The sequence below is a fragment of the Genypterus blacodes genome, unplaced genomic scaffold (assembly GCF_046128005.1).
Source record: "Genypterus blacodes isolate CSIRO-AG114 ecotype Tasmania unplaced genomic scaffold, CSIRO-AGI_Gbla_v1 ptg000028l_1, whole genome shotgun sequence".
Taxonomy (NCBI): Eukaryota; Metazoa; Chordata; class Actinopteri; order Ophidiiformes; family Ophidiidae; genus Genypterus; species Genypterus blacodes.
In genome coordinates this window covers 1,544,002-1,559,001 of record NW_027466841.1, presented here as the reverse complement: position 1 = coordinate 1,559,001, position 15,000 = coordinate 1,544,002, and the positions used below count along the sequence as shown (strand labels likewise).

The 15,000-nt window shown below is 48.8% G+C and overlaps 1 protein-coding gene across 1 annotated transcript; it reads right to left on the bottom strand.

The window, feature by feature from the left end:
- Window positions 1-84: 84 nt before the first annotated feature.
- aclya (ATP citrate lyase a) lies at window positions 85-14,491 on the bottom strand. The gene is made up of 28 exons (XM_076144259.1): window positions 14,375-14,491; window positions 12,208-12,388; window positions 10,994-11,116; window positions 9,946-10,008; window positions 9,665-9,855; window positions 8,282-8,361; window positions 7,803-7,933; window positions 6,721-6,839; window positions 6,182-6,318; window positions 6,037-6,098; window positions 5,829-5,946; window positions 5,574-5,728; window positions 4,760-4,853; window positions 4,323-4,464; window positions 4,063-4,231; window positions 3,873-3,977; window positions 3,593-3,789; window positions 3,428-3,509; window positions 3,158-3,268; window positions 2,939-3,066; window positions 2,743-2,836; window positions 2,427-2,581; window positions 2,187-2,337; window positions 1,936-2,079; window positions 1,668-1,781; window positions 1,503-1,585; window positions 1,281-1,357; window positions 85-1,179 (listed from the first exon to the last, which is right to left on the bottom strand). Exons 2-28 carry the CDS (start codon window positions 12,364-12,366, stop codon window positions 1,085-1,087), a joined length of 3,279 nt encoding a protein of 1,092 aa, XP_076000374.1. The 5' UTR covers window positions 12,367-12,388; window positions 14,375-14,491; the 3' UTR covers window positions 85-1,084.
- Window positions 14,492-15,000: the final 509 nt, after the last annotated feature.

The window sequence follows — 15,000 nt, the reverse complement described above, 5'->3', positions numbered from 1 at the left end:
AAAGGGTTTCTTGAGTTCAAGCGGTTAAAGGCTGAAATGATGAGCAGTTTTGTACAAACATGGTTCTGAGAGAGTTGCTTCAGATTTTCCAAACCATGAGTTCCTTCCTGTTATTTTTACTGCTATCCTTTAAATATGCACATAAATCAGCAGGCATTGAGCTGGGAAACATTTTAAAACACAAGGGAAAGGAAAGAGATGAAACAGATCTGACAAAATAAACAAATATGACATATTTTTCATGTTATGGAATGGTTGATTCATTTCTTTTAATTCAAGTAAAACAAGTGCTGTCGTAAACGTGATCAATACATTAAGAGGAATTATTACAAACAAGACAAAACATTCAAATATACATAACTATGTTAATTTTCAATGATTTAAGCCCCAAATCATTTAAAACAACAATAACAAAGACAGACATTGAATCCCCATTAGAAAATTCATTCAAACATTTCTCACTAGTTAAGAGAAAATATTTCCAAATGCCAGACAGGAATGATTCATAAAACAGGGACATGATTACCACTCTCACACCATTTAATCACCATTAATACACTTATACACAAATAAAGCTCTGATCTACAGTTTCTTCTCATGTAATAGACGTTATTGCACTACAGGCGTGATTACCCTGCGAGCTCACGATTCTCATATGGCACGACGAAGAGAACGGCACAGACACGCGACATGCTTGGTTAATCCAGTAACGGCGTAATATTAAGGACTCCACTGTTGTAGCCACGAGAATAGTAGTGATGTAAACACTGCGAGGGGAGGCGAGAGGCTTTAACCACAACTACACAGTAAAGATCTCATCATACGATCTCCCACAAAACATTCCAGCTTCGTCCTAGTGGAGCTTCACAGTTTTAGACGGAGAACTGCAGCACTAACGGTCATTTAAAACTAAACCCATACTCTTATAAGTCTTCTTGTTAATATTTGCACTTTACAGCTACAGTATATATATAGTAACATCTTTCCCATCTGATGCCACCTCCTTAAGGGTGACGGATCACAGTATACTGTATGTGTGGGAGATGGGAGGGGAGGGAGACACGGAGGATTGTGGTCCCTGTAATTACATGGACATGTGTTCTGGGAGCACGTAGGAGATGTCGTCCCACGGGTGGCGATAGAGACCCTGCTTCAACCTCTTCTGATCCAAGTAGTGTCCTGAGAAAATGCAAAGAAGAAAAGTGTTTGGCACAGTGGAAGCGTTTGGCCGACTCTCGCACATTCCCACATTCCCGTGTCCGTATGCAGAAATGACTCACCGATGAATCCCATGCTGCGTCCCAGGACAAAGATCCCATTCAGAGCTCCGATTTCCACAAATTCATCAGCTTCATCCCTGTGCCAGGAAAGCAGACACAGAGGAAAGGGAAAAAAATGGATTTAACAACAAGCTGCAGACGTTATTACTCAGTAAACGCAGTATTGAATTCAAATGTTTGTGGAGAGAGACTGGAAAAGTGGATGTGTTTGTGTTTGCTTACCGTGTGAATCCTCCGCAGGTCCTGAGCAAATCCACAAAGGCCACGCCGATGAAGCCGTCCACATTCAGGATCAAATTAGGTTTCTAACACAAGAGGAACACGCGATTTTAAAATGGTGGTCGCCGCAGTCCTGCCACCAGAGGGCGAACATGTGATGGTACTCACCTTGGACGTAGTGATCTTCTCTACGTCGAGTGCATAATCCAGCAGCTGGGTGGAGGGGAAATGCTGCTTCACAAAGTCCTTCAAGATCTGGACTCTCATGTCGGGATTGTTAATCTGAAAACACAGCGATCATTCCCTCATCAATACTGCTCACTTCGAGGAACAGAAGATCCATTAGATTCTTCCTTTACTGTGGTTACTTGTCTGCATCCTGGACTAAAATAAAGGTGATGTGCCAGAGATCGATGTGTCTGCTGTACGCACTCACCGACTTGACTCTGTGCCCGATGCCCATGATCAGTTTTCCGTCCTTCTTCATCTTGTTCACAAACTCCATTGGCAGCATCCCGCTGTCAAACGCCTTGCTGAACTGCTTCGCCGCAGCGTCCAGAGCACCGCCGAAACGGTCCCCCTGAAAAATGCAAAACAACGAGACCAAATTCATTGAAACAGGCTTGGAAATGATCACACACACACATGCCGATATCGCTGTCGTTATACGAATCCCGGGTATCTTACGATGGTGAGCAGGCCGGAGGTGAGGCTGGAGATGAGATCTTTGCCGGCTCGGGCACAGACGATGGTGTTGTGGGCGCCGGAAACAGCCGGTCCGTGATCGGCCGTCACCATCAGGCACATCTCGATGAACTGGCAAGCGTATCTGGGTAACCTGGGGGACGACATCACACATAACGGCTCAAATTAATCAAATAGGGTTTCTTTTGGTCGTGTGTGGGGTTGAGGAGTAGAGGAGCTGACCTCCTTTGGAACCAGAGCAGCCCCAGAGTTCCTCCCAGGCCGATTTCTGACTTGAAGACCTCGGTGATGGGCATGCCAGCATAGAGCAGCTCCTGACCCCTCTCGTCACAGATGCTGGTCATGAACGAGGCCGGCTTACGGATCATCCCCAGCTCCTGCAGGACAAAAAAGAAAACAGTGCTGCGTTTAGCTCCATCTGCTTCACGTTAACCTCAATATGGTTTGGTTCAGTGTGTGTCGCTTCTTTATTAACATCTTAGCCGATATGCAACTATGAAAGTTGTGTTGCGTGCCAAAGCCATGCTGTCATACTCACTCGTGCCCAGGAGTAATCCATGGGCACCGTTGGAGGAGGCACTTCCTCTGCTGGCTGGATCACGCCTTTAGCAACGAGGTCATCATACACAGATCTGCGCACACACACACACACACGGCAAAGACGCGTAAGACACAAGTACCGTAAACTGGTTTCATTCATTCAACAATCATTCCGAAAACAAGACGACACTGACATGATGGCATCTCCGAGTTCGTCGAAGCTCCTGGGGACGAAGGCGCCGGCGTCCTTCAGAGCCTTGTTCTTGGCCACCGCCGTCTCAGAGGCCTGGTTGGCACAAGCGCCGGCGTGGCCGAACTGGACCTGAGGAACCACACAGAGTGAGTCAGAACCTAAAAACACATGAAACACCAAACAAATGAACTAAAACGAGGCTTTAGGTCTGCTGGCTCACCTCTGAGGAGAACATGGTGGCGCAGGTGCCGATACACCAGCAGACCACAGGCTTGGTGATCCTGCCTTGCTTTATAGCCTGGCAGATCTTGTACTCCTCCGTGCCTCCAATCTGTTCAGGGTAAAGGCAGACATAGGGAGCATGGAAGTCAGTGCTGGAAAATGTGTGTAAAGGCAGTGTGTGTGTGTGTGTGTGTGTGTGTGTGTGTGTGTGTGTGTGTGTGTGTGTGTGTGTGTGTGTGTGTGTGTGTGTGTGTGTGTGTCCCCTCACCTCTCCCAGTACAACAATCATCTTGACTCCAGGCGTGTCCTGGTAGCGCAGCACGTGGTCTGTAAACACGGAGCCTGGATACCTGCAGAGAGAGAGTTCAGCTTTACACCTGCTCTCACACCCACGTGTCTACACACTGCAAGTGAAACACACACACGCACGCACCTGTCCCCGCCGATGGCCACGCCCTCAAACACGCCGTCGGTGGTGCGGGAGATGATGTTGTTGAGTTCGTTGGACATGCCGCCGGAGCGCGACACGTAGGCCACGCTGCCCGGGCGGTAGAGCTTAGAGGCCAGGATGTTATCCAGCATCCCCCCCGTGTTCCCGATCTTGAAACAGCCCGGTTTGATTCCTCCAACCTGTACGAAAACAACCCCCAAAAATAAGCGGAAATCCAATCGTTTGCAAAGCCTCCCCATTAGTGAAGTGAAGCGAGACTTACTGTTGCAGGTCCGATGATCGTGACGCCCTTCTCGTCGGCGGCCTTGATGATCTTCCTGGTGTGGGCCTCGGGGATTCCTTCGGCGATGATGGCAATGGTGTGAATCTGAAGCAGAGCGACACAGAAGCTGAGCATTCCTCACCTTTACCTGGAAGCGTTTTAAGCTCGAGAGCCGTGCAGGCCTCTGTACCTGTGGGTACTGCATGGTCTCCATGGTGCTGTCGAAGGCAGAGCGCAGAGAGGCGAAGCTGATGAGCACGTCCACCTCCGGGTGCTTCTTCATGGCGTCGCCCATGTTCTTGTACACGGGGATCAGGATCTCTTTGTGGCCCCAGTAGAACTTCTGCTTGTGGTCGCCGCTGGGATGCGAGAGAGGGAGAGAGACGCTGCGTCACTCTTCGGGTCAAAGCGCAACGTTTACAAACAAAAGGAGATTCTCTTTCTGCTTACGTGAACGGGTAGACCAGGGCTGCCACAGACGGCTCTTCTCTGGAGCAGACGTAATCAAAGTCCAGCATTCCCTGCACCGCACGGGTCTGCATACCCCACACCAGAGACTTGGTGCTTTTGCTGAACAGGCTAGTTGCCCGAGCTTCAGAGGAAGAGGAGAGGAATCGTACAGTCAGGGATAGAGATCTGCTCAAAAGAACTAAAAGATGAAGCCATATTCTATAAATCAAAGACAGCTACGTATACGGATGCACTGATTTTGGATGCAGGACCTTGTTGCTGTCCACAGAGGGCGCTCTATCACCTACAGTACATTCAACCGGGCAGGATCACAGTGTGTCCATGCATCATCCCCCGGCGCGTCTGTGCGTGTATGGCGTGTGTATGTGTGTGTGTGTGTGTGTGTGCTTGCTCGGCTTGCGTTTGTGCAGTCTCACCGGCAGCAGCCCCCGCCTTGACCTTCTCGGCCGGTGAGGCGTCAGCTCTCGCTCTGTTTTCAGAGAAGGACGACGTTCGGCTTGATGTTGGAGTCTGGGAATGGAGGAGAAGAGAATGAGATTACAGATAGATTATAACAATTTACAAAACCTTCATATTTGTACGAGATCCATCGTAGAGCAGCAGAGACGAATGACCTCAGGTTATTCTATATCACGTCTCCTGCGCACAAATGACGCAATGAGACTTCCTGTTCCTGTGTTTCTGCTCTGCTTCTCTTACAACTTTTAAGGACAGAAAAGGATGAGATTGAAATGAATCATATTTTAAACCTTGCATTCAATCCTGAAGCATTTAAGCGTTTACAATTCCTCATCTAGAAATGTCGTCAAACTACATCATCCTGCTTATGACTTCACTCCATCATTTCATTTGGCATTTCTGTATAGTAAACCCAACTCCATATTTTTTTAATTGAATCTGAGCAAAGAGCCAAGTGCATGCGTGTGCACGTGTGTGTGTGTGTGTGTGTGTGTGCGTGCATATTCTTAATGGACGCCTCTGGGCAGTCACAGCGTCTTCCTGCATTCTGAGACTCTTTGCGTGAGAGCAAAAGCACAATCCAGCACAAAGAGCCTCCTGATGGACGGCACGGCTCGGTTCACTAAAGGGACCAAACAGAGGCTGCTCGGCTTCTTCATCTTCTCCTCCTCCTCTCTCTGCCACTAAACTATGGAGCACTACTGGCACAGACTCGCTGTTGTAAATTTACTGCTCATTCGTCTCCATGGAGATCCCCCTGTGCCGTCATACCGACGTGCTGCCGCTGGAGTTGAGCAGGAAGTTGGCGGTGTGGGCGGCGACGGGCGGCTGGTTGGGGATCGGCCGGTGGCCCAGCGCCATGCCGACGATGGCCGTCATGTGAGTCTCCGTGCCGAAGACGTGGATGGGGATCCCGGTGGTCTTGCCTGAGGAGAGCGTGAGGCGGGAGGCAGGTGAAGAAGAATACATATATAGTAGATACTCAGGAACACACTTTCAATCTGTGTGTGACGTATAAGAACATACCGACTTCTCCCATGACTCTCAGGCCCTCCTGGTAGTTGGGCCCTCCACGGCGGACAAAGATGGTGACCTCATGCTCTTTGAGAGGCTCCTGGTAGTCTTTGATAGCTCGAACAATCCCCTAGAGAAGAGTTCAGTTCAGTTTGAGTGATACTGATGTGTGTGTGTGTGTGTGTGTGTGTGTGTGTAAGGAGCATTTGACCTTCTTCACCTTAAATGTAGCTGCAACATTTGTGAAGTTTGCGATGCTTCCCCCGATGATCAAAACCTTCCCTGTAAACCAAAACAAGTGAGCGGAGGGAGGCTTGTGGGTGTGTAACAAAGATCGGGGGGTGAAGATGAAGACGCCTTCCTACCATCTTGGTGCTTCTCTCTGGTCATCAGGGACAGGATGGTCTTGGCGTAGTCGTACGTCTGCTGCTCGCTCGGCGCTCCGGAATATTCCCCGTAATTTGCCAGCTCGTCCACTCCGCCCAGGTCACAGATTGTGTCACTAAGGAGAAGTTTTACATTCGTCATCACAGAAAGTAAAGAAATAATGCTAATGAGGCACCTGGGTGCTTCACTCCATGATGCGTTTGATTCCAAAGTAAAGGGAAAGTTTAGCGTTTTAGCTCTGCACTGTAAACAGAGCGGGCGGCCTAACGGTGCACAGAGGGAATAATTAGTCACGGCTGGCGTGTCTGCCGTCTGTCGGGGTGCAAAGCGGCGGCACGCAGCGACGCTCACTCATTCCTCCAGACGCTCGGCAAGAAAAATCGGCAAACATCCCTGAATCCAATTTAGCGAGCTGCTGCACCGTCCATCCCACTCCTGCTAATGCCAAACCTGATTACAGCCTGCGTTATCTTTTTATCTGATTCAATCCCAGCTGTGGGGATCGTGTGGCTGTTACCTGTACACCACAGAAGCCCCGCCTCCTGCCACCATGGTCCAGATCCGGCCCCGGGGGTTGAGCAGGGTGAGCTTGAGGCTGGCGCCGCTCTTGGCATCCAGGTCGGCGATGTAGGCCTCCTGCCAAAACAGAAACCAAAACAACGAGGTGTAAGTACACACACCCTGCGGAGGAGAGGGTGCGTGTGTGTGTGTGTGTGTGTGTGATTACAGCGGTGATCAGACCAGTCACTCATACAAGCACCACTTCATTATGACCACAATTCAAAGCGCTGGCAGTGATTATTAAAGAGCTGCTGATTAGGAACGTTGGCGTGTCAACAACACACGGCCTCATGTTGACGTAGGAGTGTATTCATTTTTAACACGGGAGGAAGACTAAGGCATGACGGCGGGCGCGAGGAGGCGCATCAGTGGTTGTTTATGACAGTCGGGGTCCCACAGCTGGGGATGAAGAGCAAACACGCCCAATCAAAGGCTCCTGCTGTCCCTCAGCTCCGCTCCAGACGAGCTGCAGTCCAATTAGACCAGACGGCTGCTGCACAGACAGTCTGTCTCAGAATAACCTCCCGTATGCACTAATTATGTACACACACACACACACAAACACACATACACACACACACACTGTTGCATCTATGAAAGCAAAGGCTGTGTGAAAAGGAAAGTCTCACATGCAGGAACCATTTTCTGCCCATTAAACCTCTCATTATAATAGCACTGATTCTGTAAGTGTCTTGAGCAGCTTCCTGCCCAGGCGACCTTTTCTCCAGGAGCTCCCTGGACTCCAGAATGACTCACTGATCAAAAGATGATAACGATGGTGCTGCTGACGTCATCGCCTCCTCAGTATAATAAACTGTCCCCATAAAGCAGCTTTGGACAGAGAGCTACAGTGAGCCAGGTCATGGGAGGGAAATATCAGCTAAATAAAGTTGTTTTATATACAAATTAAACTAGGAAAGAGTTTTGCAACATTTTGCAGTATGAATCATATAGCAGGGACACACACACACACACACACACACACACACACCTGTACCCAGCAGACAGACTGAAGGACTCATAGTCACTCTACCTCACCTCGGGGTACGCCTCCCTGCCGAAGGGCGGAGGGAACTCCACATCTCCCCACTTGGCCTTGCAGATGTAGTCGGCGGTGGCGTCGATCTTGGCCGCCATGTCGAGCACGAACACTCCATCTTTTGTCACAACTAACAACAGCGGAAGAGAGACGGAGGAAGACTGTTAAGCCGACAAAGAGACACACCCACCTACTGATCAACACCAGACGCCTTAGCGGGGGGTCCGATGTCCTTCCTGCCGTCCCTGAAGGAGGCGGAGGAGGAACGAGGAGGTGAACATGGATATCAAAGCAGGGAGGAACATCTGCCACAGGGCAGCAAACAGCCAGAGCATCAATTATTCAACCCTTCAGTTTCATGAGACGAAGATGTTTATAACAGATCAACATTCACCCCCGATTTCCTTTTGATGTCCTTTCTAATTATATAACCTGATGCCATATTGATGAAGAGGAAGATGGGCTGAGATGAACCTACCCAGCGGGTTGATCTCCAAGTATGTGAAGAACAAGTCTTCATACAGGTTGAAGAGGCCGATGATGAAGCTGCTCAGCACCCTGCAGAGAGATTACAGTGATGTCATACAGGGCAGGCAGGAAGTGAACACAGGAGCGGCTGTAGTGTATTGATTGTGAAAGAAGAAGAGGCCAGCAGCCACAAAGCTGCACCTGCAAATTAGCAGCTGACACAGGCTGGCAGAGGAGAGGGAGACATGTAATTTACTTCCTCCTTCACATGTCAAAACAAAGCGGTGGGGAGGGGTGTGTGTGTGTGTGTGTGTGTGTGTGTGTGTGTGTGTGTGTGTGTGTGTGTGTGTGTGTGTGTGTGTGTGTGTGTGTGTGTGTGTGTGTGTGTGTGTGGTTCAGGCAGACCGATGCCTTTGTATCCACGTCAGCCAGGGCCATGTCAGGACTCTGGCTGGCCCGCGGGACAACAACTAGACAGAACCCGGTGACTCAGCTTCAGGTGGGGGGGAGGGGAAGGGCGGCCCAGTCCCAGTCCTGATTTCAGTCGGGGGTGTGAGGGGTGAGGAGGCGAGTGGAGGGGCTGACAGAGTGTTTTCTTCCTCTTGTCAGGGCCAGGACCTGCTGTCTGAAGGAAAGATGGACGGGGTAGAGCGGGGGGGTTGGGCCGCTGTATGACAGCCATCAAAATAAAGGGACGTGCACCGAATGTGGCCGGAGAGTGAACGGCTCCGGAGGAGGAGGAGGAGGAGGAGGAGGAGGAGGAAGAGGGAGGGGGGCAGATCGAAGAGAAAGCGGGGGAAGGAAAGGGCAGGGGGAGGGAGTTTGTCATTTCTCTAATGGAGCCCCTCCTTCCTTCCACCCCCCTTCTCCCTCTACCCACACGTTTACTGCAATATCAAAGTGCTCTGGGTCCAGCTGCCCCCCCCGCCCCCGCTGGTCACGAGTCCACAGCTGTAAAGTCAGACTCATATGGCGGCGGCTTCTCACTCTCAAGCTGGTTTAACTTCTGTGTTTAGTAATAAAATGGATGAAAGGCATAAATATTACAGATTACTGACGGACTAACCAGCCTTTTGGAAAGAAGCAGGAGAGGGAAAATGATTCATTCCGCTTCTAATTAGCACTTAAGAGCTGCAGGCTGAATTATAAATGTTACTGCAGCGTTCTGGAGGCAGAAAGTGACTTTATAATGAGTTACTCCACAAATGAGTTACATTATAATGCAGATTAGAGCCAAACTGATATTATGAGCCATGATTTGCTTCCCCACAAAAGATCAATGAATCAAAAGATCTTGTGAATCAATGACATCATCAATTACTGAAGTTTTCAAAGTGTTCATCAAAGTGTTGTTCTGGACAAACTCTAAACTCTCCAAAGGCTCTAAACTCACGCTCTCTTCTCGTTGGGGACGTGGGTCAGGAGCTCCTTCTTCACACATTCCTCACTGATCTTCTCATCCACCCCGACCAGCAGCTTCTTGGCCTTGGCGTCCACGTCTCCCACATCCACGCCGCCCTCGTGGTGGAACAGCACGTAGTCGCCCTCGCGGGTGGCGTAGATGCACACGTAGAACTCTTCCTCCTGGATGAAGGACAGACTGACTTCACTCCTGACACTCACACAATAGGGCGGATGTCAGTGAGGAAGGTGTGAGACCGAGCGGTGGTTTACCTGCTTGTGAGCAACAAAAGGCTCGATGAGGAAGTTCTTCAGAATGCCCTTTGCTTTTCCCACCTAAGGACATAAAACACGATAACACTGTTAAAGACAAATCAGATGCTTAGCAGGTAAAAGAAAACTAAATCCCTCAGGCAAAAGTCGACCTAGACTGTGGATGACTGTGCAAAAACACTGCAAGTAGAATAAGAAGGAAGAAGGGAAAACAAAATGCCGCCGTGTTCTGCTCACAGCTCATTTGGCGACGCTGTCACCGCTCCTGTGTTAAAGGCCGACAGGCACAAAGTAACCGGGGAGCCACGGAGCAGCCGAGCGTGGAGAAGAGGGGGGGAGAGAGGGGGAGCTGCTGCCATTTTGAAGAGACGACAAATCTGACAGAAAAGCCACCAGAGGCTCAGACCAGAGAGGTTTCTAAGAGCTGAAATGAATTTGGATGCAAAAGACTAAATTCTTTCCAATCAATGTGAAGGAGCAGTTTGTTAAAGATTAGTTTATGTGATCAGTTTTTACAAGCTCCTCTGAAGAATGATCCCAAAACAACACAGCTGCGTCTTTATTTATTCTTATTTACTGCTGCCGGCGACACCGAGTGCGTCTCCAGTGTGGAACACAAACACCGCCTCTCTTCCTCTGACACTTTATGAAGCTCCCTCGTCTCTCTCTCTCTCTCTCTCCTGGTTTATGAGGCACAGCAGCCGCCTCTCGGTGCCACAGTGATGGATCTGCTGTGGCGCCGTTATGCTGACAGACTGACTGCCTGACTGACTGACTGACTGACTGGATGGATGGACTGGTTCTTTATTGGCTGGCAGCTCTGGATGTAGCTGAACGGGCTGATTTACTACCAGCTGCACACGCAACTCATCAGGGATCTAGCCAGCTGTTTCAGTGAATGTACAAACCAAATGCATCAGCGGGGTGACGGGGAGGGCAGAGGCAGAGGAGCGTTGGGGGATATTGATCGAGGGAGCGAGCGATCGGTTAAGTTAATGTTCTCAGACGCCTGGACGGGAGGATGAAGAGGAAGCAGCAGCAGGCGTACCGTTGTCTCCCTCATGAGGCGAGGCTTCAGCCAGTCTCTGACGCCGTTCAGGTCCAGGTTGACCCCCACCAGGCCCAGTTTGCCCCGCCTCTTGATCAGCTGGTCCGGCTTCACCACCAGCCTCTGTAGAACAACATCAGGAGGACACGGATGAGACAATATGACAGAACATCTCATTGAAACTTTGCATATAAAAGCCCCAAAACGACTTCAGCTCCATACGGTTAAGCTACTAAACATCTATGCACATCTATGAGAATTCAGAATCAAAACATCTCAACATGAATCACAGAAGAGAATTCCAAGGATGACGACGATCTCCACTTGTTTTAATGACCTGATAGACGATGTGAGCAAAGAGTGAATCTTATCTTTATTATCAGGGCTGCAGAATCACGTCTACCTTCTTCCTCTCACTTAGGACTCAGACACAGGATGAAGAATGACAGCAGAGCCATTAGGATCTGGGCGCTCGCCAGTTGGATAAGAGCGACGGGGACGAGGGTGAAAGTTAATGCAATTTCCTAATCAATCCCCTCCCTGCTGCTCGTATCTCCCCCCCCTCCATCTGCCCTCCACATCCTCCTTGATTCCTTCCCTCAGAGACGAGGGAGGGGCGGGACAGTGACGCTCTATCCTGACGCACGAGTCACGACGCAAATGCAATTATATTCTATTGCGGCTAGTCGGCGTGAGAGGCTGCCCCTGTAGGCGGAGGAGACCTTGGGTTCGATTCCCTACGTCGGCGAGCCCGCTACCCTGCCAATATGTCCTTGAGCAAGGCGCTGGAATCCTACGAGTTGAGCTCCAAACTCCACAGACGGAGCGAGAGAGAGAGAGAGAGAGAGAGTTTCCCTGCTTGGATCATTTACCTGCTGATGAAGAGGATGTCATCTCCTAATGCGTTTGTGTCCTAACATTCACTTTGCTTCATTTCCTCTATGAATAGAAAGGAGCTGCTGGAACGGTCTGACGTCTGCTAACAAGCACCAGGAGGCCACTCTGCCTCCAGCATAAGTAATTGTCTTCATGAAAAGTGAAACCACTTTCTACATGCTTAACGGAGGCTGTGCGTCTGACATTTATGGGCTATAAAACTGCAATACAGCAAAGAAAACTCTCATCCTTCATCAGTACCAAACTTCCAAACTGTTATCCTAGGGAAAAGGTGCCAAATGTTATATTTAATCTTGAGAGTGAGCGTTTGGTTTCACCTCTGTGAGCAGCCACGGGTGCTCCTGTGCCAGCTGGTCAAAGTCGGTTTGAGCGGTCACGTTGGCATAGCGGAATCTGTTCTGGACGGCGGCCGAGGTGCAGATGTGCTTGTAGAGGAACTCCTTCCCCGTCTGCTCGGAGATGGCTTTGGCCGACATGACTGCTGAGGTCTAGACTGGCCTGAGAGGAGACAGGGGACAGAAGCAGAGATCAGATCAGATCAGATGAGCATGAATGTGTGCAGTGATAAAGTAATGAGACTCCACCGCTCTGGATTCATGCTGGCACTCACTCTAAACAAAAAAGGCCATGCATAATATCACTACAGCGAAGACAAAGCCTCTGCGTAGACGGCACAAAAATCTGATCTCACTCAGACTGCAGATTCAGGCTTCTTCCTCTGGGCACAGTCGCCACCACAATGCACCAAACAACAACAACAACAACTCAGTCAATCTAAATGTAACTGGATTATTCTCAGTCTGTTTGACCGTCACACTAATGGGGCGATGAGCATTTATCTGACACTTGAACAATCAGGTCTGTGCTGAGGGTTACACAGCTGCAATCACTGCTGCCAGAGCAGAGAGGAAGAGGAACGGAGCGCCAGAGGGGCCGTCAGCTCACGTTTAGCTTTGATTTACTCTTCAGCCTGTCTGACCCAAAACTGCAAGAGGGAAACTCATGTAAGTGAATTGATTGAGGTAGACCAGGGTCACCACAAAGACACACCCATGTCCACACACACACAGACGCACAAAAGATCAGTCATGGTCGTGTCAGGACAGGAGGAGGAGGAGGAATTCCTCCAAAACAAATCCTGATAGGATCGGCTGAACGGATCGAAGCGGCATTTGGGCCAGGCATGAAAATCCATACAACAATCCTTTATTTACCAGAGAGACGATGCTTAATCTCTCAAATGGAAACGAAAAACTGAAACGCACCATGATCCTTTTTACTCACTGATTGGATTTTGGAACAGTGCCTTAACTCCACTCAGTTGTGACATTGCTGTTCCCCTCTTACAGGAGAGCAAACAGCTCCTCCGTCAGCTCCTCCGGTTCCATATTGACATGTGGCAGCCTAATGGTTTCTTGTTTAATCAGCAAGCATCCACACCTTTCAAATCATACATGGCTTCTGACCTTTCCACTACACACTCAGCCACATTTAATCAGTCTATTCTTCCTTCTTTGCCCAACTCACTTCAACTAAAATGCTCATAGGTGGGTATGGATAGTATTTGTTTATTATCCTATAATGCACAATTCGTATTTTTGATATTATTAAAAGTTGCAAGCATACTCTCATTCACGCAATCATAACTGACCTCAGCTTGGTGCAAATGGGTAAATTGCAGCTTTCAGAGACCCTGATGAACCAACGGCCTTCACCAACGCTCCTAAATCAGCCAATGACTCAAAGATCCATTGTGTGTGATGTAACCTTGCAGGGATGTAGCTCCCTGCCTGTCTCTCTGCCAGCCTGTCTGTTTCTTCTGTGTGGTTCATTAAGCTGAAAGCCTCCATGTCGGCCCCCTTCCTAACACTGCACTCTCTGAAACTGCAGCCCTGGCAGCCGTTCCTTATGGGGATTAATGGCAGTGTCATGAAGCTATCTCACTATTGATCATACTTGTCCCTGAGTCACAGAGGAGCTGATCACAGGCCAGATGAACATAGTTTATCCACCCCCCCAAAAAAAACCAAACAACCCAGGCAACTATTATGATCCATTTCGTCTGTGGGGAGCTATTAGACGTCACTGTACCACAACAGCAGTGATTTAGTGCTGAAGAGGCACAGTTACATTTACAAACATGGGATGATGGATAGATTCATGAAGGTCTGCAGAAGATCACACAGTGTACTAAAAGTTAACACTCCACACTTTGTAGATAAGATCAAACTCAGCATTCAATCACGTGTCTTATTTATCAGACTGACAGACTGTAGTATAAAGTGAGTTTGGCAAATATCCTCATCACTACAATGAAATATAAATGTAAGTAAATGTTAAGTTAAACTGCACGTCTTTGATGTCAGGTTCGTAATGTGGACGGTGGAGTTGACCAACCAGTTCAACTTGTTTTAACGACACCCGGTGCCTTTTAAAATGTAATAAAAGGAATTAACTTCAATCATAACAACGTGAATCCTTTACCTTGGAGCTGTGGAGCCTCGTGTTTCCTCCTCTGGCCGCTGTGACTCTTCGGTTGTGTTTGTACTGTGGCGGTGCTGCTCAGACGGAGCAGAGTGAACACTGGTACCACTGCGTGAGCCTCCGTTGAGTTTTGTTTCCATCGCCCATCTGCCGATAGGCTAAGCTGACATTTCCTGCGCTCTGATTGGTCTCCTCCACACCATGCTCTATTGATGCCTTCATGAGCTGTCGGGAATATCCATAAAGCGCTGAACGCCACACATCTGAATTTTCTATGTTTTTATTCGTGTTTTTCGACATTCGGCACCGACTCTGCCAGTTTATTAAGTATACATTTGTGAAGCTTATATAGTCTTCTTACGTGTCAGACGTTCTTGACGCTGTCGTGGAGATGTTATAGACTGCGGTTTAGCAATTAATTGAAATCTAATTTGTTCATAGTTCTAACATAACCCTGTGTATGAGACGCTTTACTGTAGGCGTGACTCTTAAAACAGCAGGTGTATCCAGTGAACCTGTATCTCATTGTGATATGGGTTATTCTTTTTATATTTCGATGGTGTACATTTTCTCCATTATTACTCATTTATTTATGTCTATGTCTATAAAATATCTTTTTCTCTTGG

What these genes read in the sequence shown, in the direction of transcription:
- aclya (XM_076144259.1), bottom strand. Translation starts at nt 12,366, where the DNA reads ATGTCGGCCAAAGCCATCTCCGAGCAGACGGGGAAGGAGTTCCTCTAC. An exon ending in CTTTTGTTGCTCACAAGCAG is followed by an intron (nt 9,856 to 9,945) that starts GTAAACCACCGC and finishes TCCTTCATCCAG; the next exon opens with GAGGAAGAGTTCTACGTGTG. An exon ending in GTCCCCAACGAGAAGAGAGC is followed by an intron (nt 8,362 to 9,664) that starts GTGAGTTTAGAG and finishes ATCTCTCTGCAG; the next exon opens with GGTGCTGAGCAGCTTCATCA.